General features: G+C 40.1%; 1 protein-coding gene across 1 annotated transcript; it reads left to right on the top strand.

The window, feature by feature from the left end:
• Positions 1-1,220: 1,220 nt before the first annotated feature.
• LOC138060618 (DNA helicase B-like) lies at positions 1,221-4,992 on the top strand. The gene is given in 4 exon segments (XM_068906459.1): positions 1,221-1,786; positions 1,789-2,336; positions 3,001-3,986; positions 4,161-4,992. Coding segments are annotated over 3 exon segments (1,725 nt in total). The 5' UTR covers positions 1,221-1,269; the 3' UTR covers positions 3,661-3,986; positions 4,161-4,992.
• Positions 4,993-12,479: the final 7,487 nt, after the last annotated feature.

Genomic DNA, 12,479 nt, shown 5'->3' with positions numbered 1-12,479 from the left:
CGCGTGAAGAGAAGAAACTCAATTGTGTCAAATATGCGCAATATTGCAACAAACTAAATTTCAGGATCAAACCGTTTCCATGAAGAACCTTTTCCTTGAATAATGAAGCACAAAATAGACGACAAGCTTTCTTTCAAATAATTCTTGACTGTTACATTTCCAATTATTTTTTTACCTGAAGACTGTGCAGAGTTGATCACAGATCCACGTAAGGTGTTCGATTCGTTCAATCGTTCTCTGCCTTTGTTGAACCCATAAGTTACCAGAGAATTTTCCATTTGGTTTCAGTGTTCTACATAACAGCAAACTTGGTTAAATATTATTTTAGAAATACAGCTCACTTTGATTTCGGCTCGACGGGCGATAGATTTTTGTCGAAGTCCATTACTCGTCGCTTTTGAGATTCCAGGTGTTGGTTTTTCACCGCCTGCCTAGTTTATCCAACTGACTTTCCATTATTGAGCGCCATAAGGGTAGATTTTATTTAAGGATCCACTGAAACGCCTTTCGCGTTACATGACTTTCGACGCCATTGCAGGCTAAGTTAATGATTCTCCTGTGTCCACCAGAGAAATCTACGCATTTCCACTACCCTCTCGATCCTAAGAAAATACGCGCAGAAGGCTCTATGCACAAAGACACCACTTACCAGGGGAGTGACAGGCAAGACTTTTACCGACACGGAAGAAAAAAATAATAAAAAATAATAAAATAAATAAAACAAACAACTCCCACCCACTTTCCGACTGGGATTGCCATACTGGCAACCCAGTAATGATGTGACTTTAACCTAAGGTCATGAGGCAATCTGTGACAATTATGTGACCAGAGAGGATGTGACAGTCGTGTTGTCTCAGATCATCAGAGATCAAATATTTACTCAAGATTGCAACATGCAATCGACCAGAACTAGCCTCGAATAAATGACCTTTCAACTTTCATTGTTGAGAAAATCTTCATTGAAAAGTATATATGTTTGAAAAACGGAAATAAATGGGGGAAGTTAAGGAAACAATGCTGCTTCTTGTTTAAACAATTTATGGTCACGCCATTAATTAAACATCTTTTATTCACATATCATCGGGCAACAAACACTTAGATAAAATTATTATAATGTAAAGGTTACCCTGACGTTTTCATGTCTTTTTGTGTGTATTGACTTCTGGCATTTCTGACATTCTCATAAAGAAGAGCTTACTCCTTTTCATTTTTTTAAACTGTCATTAGGCATTTAATGGGGATGAAGACCAGATAAAGGCAGCCCATCTTATGACAAAGAAGCCTTTAGTTGTCATGTCAGGTCGTGGTGGGTGTGGAAAAACATTTGTGGTTTCAAATGTCTTGTCCGCATCATTGGCGCTGAGAAGGAAAATGGTTAGTCAAAGTGACGAGGAGGATAGTGAACAAATGATGAAAGAAATTGAAGATGAAGTATTGCTTACGGCACCAACAGGCAAGGCAGCTTCACTTCTGAGCAAGCGAACAGGAATTTCATCACACACACTTCACTCTGTCATTTACAGTTGTTTATTCTGGGAACAAGAGGGCAAAGATGATTGGAAGTTTAGCAAAGTTCGTGTGCTAGTGTGTGATGAGTGTAGCCTGATTTCTGTCAGAGTATTTTCCAAACTGATCAGCTGCTTGGAAAAATATGCGTCATTGCAGCAGGTGATCTTGTTGGGTGATATAAACCAATTACCATCTATCGAGCCAGGCAACTTTCTCAGTGACATGTACACAAGACTTGAAGCACACGGTGCTGCTGTCTCCCTCAGGACAAATCACCGTCAGACTCTGAACTCATAGTTCAAAATGCTGCCAAAATTTCAATCCAACAAATGCCAACATTTGATCCACTGAGAAAGTTCTTTTCAGTGACGTACACCTCTAAGCATAATGTTAAAGACAGTGAGACCAATGCAGTCACGAATGTCATAAAAGATGTACTGCACAACGAAGACCTGCAGGACCACCGATCCTCACAATTTGTGGCTTTCCGTCGAAAAGACTGCAAAGTAATCAATGAGCTTTGTGCTTTACATTACAATGAACATTCCATTGCAGACAGGCATAAAAAACCTGATTATAGAGTTGGAGATAAAATCTGTGTACGTAGGAATCGAGAATGCTATGATGCTTACACAGAAAAAACTGTCAAGCTGTGCAATGGAGAGATATTCTTCATCAAAGATGTAATTGAAGAACGAGACAATTCTGGAAAAAAGAGAGTTTTCTTCAGCGTGGACAATGGTGACAAAATCTTTAAAATCAGATTTGGAGAACTGCTGGCAGCTAAGCTTACACATGCTTGGGCAAGGACTATCCACACCTTTCAGGTACTTGTCACTTTAACACATCATGCTGACAGCCAGATAACTGCCTTTATTGTAATCACCTAACCATTCTTGTTGGATGGTTATTTGTTGGCATTGCCTTCTTCATTCACTTGCTGATTTTTTTACCCACTCACTCACCCATTCAGTTATTTGTGTGAGCAAGTGTGACCAAGTGGATGTGCTGCAGAGTTTGCAGTCTAGGAATTCTAGGGTCAGATGCTTCTCCGATATCAAATTAGAGAACGCTTATTTCAAAACCGGAATGGTAATTGTGGAGTTGATGTGAGAAGTAATGCTTGGAATGGTCTATACACGACTATGACTAACGTTCGGCAGCTGTGCACAGTTTTCATACCAAAATCTCCAGAAAGAACCCATTTACACTGTATGCATTTAGAATATCCCTACCCAGCTCACACAGAGAAATTTCAAGGAACTTTTTCCATTTCTATATCAGGGGCAGGGGGTGCAAAATTTGGCGGTGTTTTTTTTTTGTTTTTTGTTTTTTTTTGGGGAGGAAGGGGGGGGGGGGGGGTCAACCAATGTCAACCCCAGTGTAACTCAACTACAAGTACAGCCAAAATCCCATTTTAAAAAATTGATGTCTATAAAAGATGGTTGCCTTGTTGCCCACTGAGTATTTTGTTGCGTTTTTATTTATCAGGGTTCTGAGATTGACACTCTTGTGTATGTGGTTGGGCAGCCACACTATCAAAATTGGCAACATGTTTATACAGCTGTCACTCGTGGAATTAAACACGTGTGCATCATCAACAATCCAGCCCACTTGAAGAGAGCCATTGAAACTCTTCCCATTGCACGTCAAACAAAACTGAAGGAGAACCTGGCCTCGACTGATAGCAAAACTCAATTGCAGCTGTCCTCGGAAGAATTATTTACCAGTGATGGAAGCAGTAGTGAACGGGCAGGTGAATTCAGTACAACTGGTGTTAGCTGCATGGAAACCCATCACACACTGTTGCAGCCAGCAAGCCCACCAAGAGGTAGTGACTTCCAAGGCCCAAGTGGAAAGAGAAAATATCCTGAATCAGGAGATGAGATAGATCTTGGTTTTCTTCCGAAAACACCACCACCATTAAAAAACCTGTCATCCTCACTTCATGTGAGCCCTTTAATGCAGAGCTCAAATCAAAGTCAGGAGGCTGCTGTTTCCCGGCCAGGAGAAACAGCAACAGTCCGCGCACAGTTTGGCTCATTTTGCGAAATTTGCAAAAAGTCAATCAACATTGGAGACGAGATAACATATTTTTACATTGACTCTAAAAAGATGTGGATTCATAGCAGATGTAAGCCCTGCAAGTAATCACCGCCTACGAAAGCTGTTTTTGCATGTAGCTTCACAGGAGGCAGTAAAGTCAGAAGTCAGAAGCTGTTTTTGCACGTGACTCTGGGAAACGTTTGGGGCTTTAAAATCTGTTTTGTGCGAAGAGTAGGGTTTTAACGATCAGTAGTTTGCAATTAAAGCTATTGCTATTAAAATGGACATGCAGAGAATACATTTGAGCAATGCTTCTAAAACCGAACAGTTTTCCAGAGTTTTGTGAAACAGACCCCAGGCCTGGATGACGATTTCACTGGTGCAATGGGTAAATTGTGCACAGATAAAGAAAATGTCAAAATTTTCTTTGTGTATAAAAACGGTGAGAAACATTTAATCTATCTAATCTCCCAGGAAACGGTTTCGAGCCCGGGAATATAGTTTTGTACTTAATGTGGTTTTAACATATACGGTATTAGCAGCTTTACTTTTCATATGTTGTCGTTTTCAGATATTAAAAGTTAAGGAATTTTTATTTCTTTTAGCAGTCAATCATGGCCTGTAAGTTATTGAATGGCTAGCAAATTAGCTCTCTAAGTTTTATCTTATCCAAAGACTGGGCTGGCTCGGTTTCAGAGATCGTCTCAGCTCTTAACCCTTCGTGAAAATCTCAGTGAGATTAAGTGGTCATGAAAAAATGCTGGGAATATCGAACAATCGCCTTTTCTCAATTGCAAACTTGAAGAATATGTTGCCGTCATTATTTCAAAGTATTATTGGAGGGAAACTAGAGGAATAAGTTACTCTTCAGCAGGTTAACGTGGTTCCTGGCCTTTTCGTTTTATTCATGGTGTATTTGATTAGTATTCTGTTTAGGTTTCCATTTTTTTTTCCAGTTACATAAATATTAACATAATTTACACCACACTGTCAACAAAACTGTGGCTAGGAAGGCGCCAGTAGAAGCTGAAAGGTTATGAGTCTTGGGCTTCCTCATACAATACACCAGATGAAAAGTTGTTCGTCGTTAGCCTATCTGTTTAATGTAAGTGATGTCTATTCAGGTGTTCTTACAAATATCATGTAACTAGGATAATAAGTGGCAGCGGAAATAACCCCGTTTCGCGAGACGCACTGGGTGTTGGATCGACACACAACCTCTTTTCTCGATTTCACGCGCTTGGAACATGCACGGGCCAACCACGAACAGAGAGAACACCCAACCACTCAATTAGGAAGCGTCTCCGTCGACGCAAATTAATATCCTTTTTTGCACAAATGTAGTTTTTCATCCGTTATTCATCAATGAATTTTTGCGAAAAAGAATTTAGGCTTTGTAAATGAAATTTGTCATAAGTAAAAGGCGATGAAATTTGACACGTGACAAATCTCCGAGAGTATAAATCGTCTGGCATGAGACTGGGTACTAGTAATTGCGAGTCGTTCAAGTGTCGGCCATTGCTTCTAGCGTGTTGTCGACGTTGTGTATTTAAACCTGCGGTCGTTTTTCCCTGTTTTGAGAAAATTTTGAAGAGCTTTCCGTCGGAAATTAGTTGTAATTGTTTATGTTTCAAAATTCCTCTGTCGTGCTGTTTGTGATTGGTTTTCTTTCTTTCATTTCGAAAATTAACTACACTTTCCTGCCTTGTTTGTTCTTTGTTATTTCATCCAGGTGACATCGCTGAGTGGAGTTTCCTCGGCGATATTGATACGGGAGTTGTTTACTCACGCAAGCCAACATATCTAGACTCGGTTTGTGTTTAGTGCGGACTGCACTGAAGCTAAGACGCATTTATTGGCTTGAAATCCGGTGCGGTATCTCACAAGCTCTCACAAGCCAGTATTTATCGGCTTGAACTATCGGTGTGGGTTACACCTGAAACTGAAAGAGTTATTGTACTCTAAAAAATACTTGCATTGAATAAGAGTCTTGCACTCTCAAAGAATAGTATTTCGTACTCTTACTGTTGTCTGCTACTAGCCGCCAGCATATGAACAACAATCGAACAATACTTATACGCTTGGGCTGCTTTCTTGGATTCCTTGGTTTGCTTGAGGTGCTTAGGTTGCTTGAAGTGCTTGGGTTGCTTGAGGTGCATACATGTAGGTTGCTTAAGGTGCTTCAATTGCTTGAGGTGCTTTGCTTGCTTTCCATGCTTTGCTTGCTTGACTTGCTTTGCTTACTTGAGGTGCTTTGCTTCCTTGAGGTGCTTTGCTTGCTCGATTGGGCTGCTTTGCTTGCTTGAGGTGCTTTGCTTGTTTGAGGTTCGTTGGTTGCTTTAGATGCTTTGCTTGCTTGAGGTTCTTCGCTTGCTTGAGGTGCTTTGCTTGCTTGAGATGCTTTGGTTGCTTCAGATGCCTTGCTTGCTTGAGGTTATGCGCTTGCTTGGGGTGCTTTGCTTGCTTGAGGTGCTTTGCTTGCTTGAGGTTCTTTGGTATCTTTAGATGCATTGCTTACTTGAGATGCTTTGCGTGCTTTGCTTGCTTGAGGTTCTTTGGTATCTTTAGATGCTTTGCTTGCTCCGGGTGCTTTGCTTGCTTGAGGTGCTTGGCTTGCTTTACATGCTTTGCTTGCTTGGGGTGCTTTGCTTGCTTGAGGTTCTTGTAGATGCTTAGCTTACTTGTTTTGTAACATATTACTGTAACATTGTTTTTTAGTCAGTGGTGCGCTTTCGCCTGGGTATTGTGGTGCTGCATTAGACGAGGCATAGAAAAACGTCGGGCGTGGCGAACTATAGGCCAATATCAATCATCTTTTAAATCGCACCCTTTTACACAAATCCGTGACGAACAATAAACTAATGTCCGATCTCCGATCTGATTGTGGTACACTGCTGCAGCTACAACTAACAGTCAGTTGTTGAACATTGACACCTTTGAACTTCAAAATGCATGGATTTTGATACTATGACTACTACGTTTAACTGGCCCTTTAGGGTAAGACCGGAAATATCTAAGAACTAAACGACGACCAAGTTGATACACGCCTCAAAAGTACTCCAGGAAAAGGTGTCATTGCGAAACACTTGGAGTCGTTTCTTCAGCGGTGGGTAAACGTCCCAAGCAGCCCAATAACGTCATTGACCGAAACAGAATCTTTGCGGAACCACATTGGTAAGGGATGTTTATCAGACATACCACCAGGCTACGGTACTGTCCTATTAAGGGTGAAGTCAGGGCAGTTGATAACCAATCAGATTTGAGAATATTGTTATAGCTATGATCATAAAATTAATAGGGGAAGGTTTTAGTTACTTAGGGAGCTTTCCATTTGTCCTAACTGACCAGCCGGACCAGTCAGCTAGCAAATGAAATCGGCTTTTCCCAAAGAATTTTTGCAGAAAAAACTATCTCCTTTTTGCATACTATTTAAGATTTGACTGATCTGGCTTTAAATTGAAATTCTCGTAACTAGGGGAATGGTCTGGCCGGTCAGTTCTGACATGTTAGCAGTTAGTTCATGTTAGTGAGGACTTTAAAATTTGTCGACTCATGGATACAAATTTTAAACTTCGAAACAGGCTCACTAGTTTCAGTGGTTCGTTTTATTAATTTGCAATGATCAGTCTTGCCATTTATATATATAAGGGCAAACTAGCGCTATAATTCCATTCAGATTTCATTTTATGTTTTAGTTTATTATCCTCGCAAAAAGTACATTGATTACAAATGGCATTTTTTGAACGATGAAGGGCAAGGGAGCCTGTAAGAGCCCATAAGGCTTCTTGAAAAGTCCACCTTCATGCAAAAATAATCATTTCACAATTTAATAATACAATCATAGCATAATAAAAATACAGTCATAGGATGGACAATCTTGCTAAGTATACACAAATATTTTGATCACAATCTATTAAACATTTAATTCAAAATAAACCTTACATAGTTGATCAAAAACTCTTGTCTCATAAGCTTTGTGTAAATATCCAATTGCACCCTCGGGATGACCACGGAGGAATAGGGACATCATTTAATCAGAACGAGTGTTCTGACGATTTCCTAACTTATTACCTTTATTTGACGAAACTTACTTTTTACATAAAACCTAGTCGACGACTTAAAAACTTAACGAGCGTTTCATCTCAATAACCTCACGTTCCAATAATCTCAAGCTCGAAGGCAGTACATTTTTTACAGGGAGATGCGATCGAATGAGTTCGGGTGGATTAGGTGTTCTAAGACTGTATTTCAAGCGTTTTGAAAACTGCTTATTTCTCAAATTTTAAATCTTCAAAATTTCTTTTTTCAAATAGAGTACTTTACATTTTTTGTAGAGTGGCAATGCGGGTTGTCACTATTTGCAGAGAAAAGAAGTAGAAAGAAAATTGTCAATACGCATTTTTCGCTATGTTTGATGCTTGATCTTTGCATTATGATCTTTCAATAGTGTGTTTCTTATAAACAGATCAATGAAAGACTTCTTTCAGGTCAATGTACCGTAAAATTCCGAAAATAAGCCCGTCCAAATACAATCTCCCCAAACTCGTAAAGCAAAAAAACCCTCCTTTAAGTCGCCCCTTCGAATCTAAGCCCCGAAGGCTTGTACTTGGAAATTGAACTCAAATACGAAGTAAAACAAAGCAATAACGTTGACAGCAATATATACATTTTTGTAGTTGCCCAAGAAGTATTACGTGTGTCAAATGATTGCAATCAGAAAGTGTTACAGTTTTAAATTATTTAATTTTTGCGTAGTTCAGTCTTCAGTCTTGGCTTGGATTTCCTCGATCCATATAGACAGAGTACTTGCATTGCTGCGTTTTAGAAAGATCTGCGTTTTCAATGCGAGTTCAGCAAAACCTTTCTACAAATTTCTGACATAAATTTCCTTCCAACTATACGCAAGCCCAATAGATTTTGATACGCAAATCCCACCAAGTGTAAGACTGGCCGATTTTGAAACGCAAATCTTCCTCCGAATACAAACCCCTCAAAAAATTAGGCCCTAAGAAAGGGGCTTGGAGAAATGTAAGCCGCGGGGCTTATTTTCAGAATTTCACGGTATGTTAGATACAGCGTAGGGTAGCTGAAATAGGAGTTTTATTATCCTGCAACCAACCGGAAAGAGCTGCATGGGTCCAGCATATGAAAACTATCCCAGGGAACTTTTTACTTTTCTGTGAAAATAAAAATTCAGATCCAGCTCACAAGAAACTAAGGAAACAAACCCTAAAGGTTATTAGGCCACTTCTGAAAACAACGTGAAAGAGGAAAAACGAAGACCTTCGGCTAGCCTGATGGAGTAAAGATAAGAAACCATAGACAGCCACTGAACAGTAAAAGACCACATGACCTCCCGGTAAAAAGAAACGCGTCAAGAAAACATTGCTCAATCCGCACTACAATTCCTCCAAAACAGACTTCACTGTTTTAGGAAAAAATTTGTAGGAGTAATTCAGCGACTTATTAGCAAGGAGTAAATGCCTTGAAGGCATACCAAATACTTGTAGACGAAGGCTAAAACACGTTTTGTAATATAGGTTTACTACACATTTAAAGAACAAGAATTGAAAACACCCATCGCACTCCCCCTTTACGGGGCTGGCTCTCACAACCAAAGTCTAATAAATTCATGATTTAATAAATAACAGCGAGATGAAGAGATTAAGTCTGATGTAGATTTTGGGTTGTACGCTTTGGCCTGTTCAGTGTATTAGCTTTTAAGCATTTATCTGGGGGAACCCTAATATCTTGAACAAATTACCTCTAAAGTAAGACGAGCACCTCTGTAAGCAAAGCATCTCAAAAAAGCAAAGTATCTCAAGCAAACAAAGGACCTCAACATCGCAAGTGAGCAAAGCATCGCAAGTAAGCAAAGCATCGCAAGTAAACAAAGCATTTCAAGTAAGCAAAGCATGTAAAGCAAGTAAAGCACCTCGAGCAACCAAAGCACCCCAAGAAAGCGAAGCACCTCAAGGAAGCAAAGTATCTAAAAAAGAAAAGCTACCCCAAGCAAAGCATCCCAAGCAAGAAAGCAAAGCACTCCAATCAAGCGAAGCACCTCAAGCAAGAAAAGCAGTCGGAGCAAGCAAAGCACCGCACGCAAGCAGAGTACCCCCAGCAAGCAAAGCACCTCAAGCAAGCAAAGGACCTCAAGGAAGCAAAGCACCTCAAGCAAGCAAAGCACCCCAAGCAAGCAAAGCACCTCGAGCAAGCAAAGCACCTCGAGCAAGCAAAGCACCTCGAGCAAGCAAAGCACCTCGAGCAAGCAAAGCACCCCAAGCAAGCAAAGCACCCCAAGCAAGCAAAGCACCTCAAGCAAGCAAAGAACCTCAAGCAAGCAAAGCACCTCAAGCAAGCAAAGCACCCGGAGCAAGCAAAGCACCCGGAGCAAGCAAAGAACCTCAAGCAAGCAAAGCACCTCGAGCAAGCAAAGCACCCGGAGCAAGCAAAGCACCTCGAGCAAGGAAAGCACCCGGAGCAATCAAAGCACCTCAAGCAAGCAAAGCACCTCAAGCAAGCAAAGCACCTCGAGCAAGCAAAGCACCCGGAGCAAGCAAAGCACCTCGAGCAAGGAAAGCACCCGGAGCAATCAAAGCACCTCAAGCAAGCAAAGCACCCCAAGCAATCGAATCATCTCAAGCAAGCAAAGGACCTTAAGCAACCCAAGCACTTCAAGCAACCGAAGCACCTCAATCAAACCAAGGAATCAGCCTAAGAGTCTATAAAGTCTACGGTACAATATATGTCTCTATACATAACGTACCACTGTGTCCGCTGACTCTAGGCAAGGATATGAAGCAATCTTTGGTGTGAATGCTGGTAAGGAATGTGTAGCAATGTCACTTACTGCTATTATATACCATCAAATACAAGATATTAGTTTGTGGACTAATTCTACTTTGAACAATATTTTGGTTATTGCTGTTATTTGCTGTTAACTGATCTTCCAGATATGGTTTCAATATTTGATAAAGTGTATTCATTACAATATAGTGTATTAATGCCAATAGTTAACAAACAACAATTATTGTAATTCCGTTAAGAGTTTGAAAATACGTCTAGAACTGAATTTCTAAGAGACATATATGGACCAATGTTTGGTGTCATGAACAAACTTCCAGTAAGTGACTCACTATATTGTAATGAATACACTTTAACAAATATTGAAACCATGTCTGGAACATTAGCTAACAGCAAATAGTCATTTGTTCGCACAGAACATCTTTTAGCACTGTATAGATTATTTCCAATAACCAAAATATTGTTCAAAGTAGAATTAGTCCACAAACTAATATCTTGTATTTGATGGTATATAATAGCAGTAAGTGACATTGCTACACATTGCTTACCCGCATTTACCCCAACGATTGCTTCATTTCCTTGACTAGAGTCAGCGGACACAGTGGTTGTTGGATAAATGATATCAAATATCGTAGGACCTGGATTTTCCTCCACACCATCACCTGTATTTTTAGGTATTGCTAATGCTGTGTGTACACGATCAATGTTTATTACTGCTACTCCTGTAACACTGTTGGATTGATTTCTCAGGATTCAGTGGAGCATGTCTATAGGTTTTTACTACAGTGTGGTAAGTTGTTTTAATCAAATGGCTTTTCCCAGCACCACCACCTCCAGTTATAAACAAATAAACTGGGTCAACGTTTTGTGACTTCAGGCTGTTGAGGTTTTCATTTTATTTCTAGTCCATAAAAGCACCCTGTTGTAAGCTTTGCGTTGCATTTTTAATTATTTAATGATCTAACTGATTGACGTTATTGGTCAACAGATATTCCTCTCGGCTGTTTATGCATTGTTATTGCTAATGGACTGTGATTTCCAGTAGTTTGGGAATTTGCACCAAGCTCTGAGGGTACTTGTTCATTGAACACCTTATCTAGTGATGGTTCATCTTAGAATTCTAGTTGAATTTCAGCATTCTCTTGATCATTTATAAGATCATATGAATGTATGACAGTGCCATGCTTGTTTCTTAGCCATTCTAGTGCTTCTGTTACTAGTAAATAGGTGAAAAAGATGATGTAGTGTGCACCAAAAGTTGTCTAAACTGTGCAAATGGCAATAAGAGACAGATTAGCGGCAAGTCATCGATGTAAAATTCTGAACAGGTCCTGAAATTTTGAAGCATACTGAAGGAAACCATTTCACTGCTGCATTGTTATGGCAAATTTTCAACCAATCCCGCATTGACCCATGGTGGGCTGACTGTAGTTAATTAAACTAAGCATAAGACCCCAAGTACGCATTGCGGAGCTATTTTTCTGGAAGGCAGTCGGCACTTAAGCCAAAACTAGCGAGGAAATCCTACTATTTGTCAGGACGTCCAACCCAGCAGTGTCAAATCCTAAAACAATACTGACGCGTTAAAGAAAAACTGTGAATTGAGGGTTTCTTAATTATCTGAACAAAAGGGAGACCGTGCAGGTCTGTCACATTCTTTCAAATTTTTGTTTATAGCCTGACAGGGGGAGACTGACGACGCTGAATTCAGCCGAGGCGCAACGTTTCTCGAAAAATTGGGTGGGGGTGTGCAACCCACTTCCTAAAACATTACCCTACTTTCAGACTAAAATATGCGATTTTCCCTACCATATTTCAGACCTGAGAACGGGCTTTTGTTGTTGGTCTTATCACCTAATGATGAAGAAGTAGCTTCTTCTAAAAAACATACCAAATTCAAGCCTTGATGAGTGCACAAACCATACCCTATTTCAGACCAAAACGGCTAAAAAGCCATGACCGCACTTACCTATATATAGCACATATGAGGGAGAACCCCCGCCTTGTGGATTGGGAGGAATGCATTTATATTTTGTTTGTTTGTTTGTTTGATCTTAGTTTAAGTTTCTACTTAGGTATCTTCCTCAAAACCCAAATAAAGAGGGCTTCTGACCCGGACT

This window comes from Montipora capricornis, chromosome 8 (assembly GCF_036669925.1).
Source record: "Montipora capricornis isolate CH-2021 chromosome 8, ASM3666992v2, whole genome shotgun sequence".
Taxonomy (NCBI): Eukaryota; Metazoa; Cnidaria; class Anthozoa; order Scleractinia; family Acroporidae; genus Montipora; species Montipora capricornis.
This window is presented reverse-complemented; position numbering and strand designations above follow the sequence as displayed.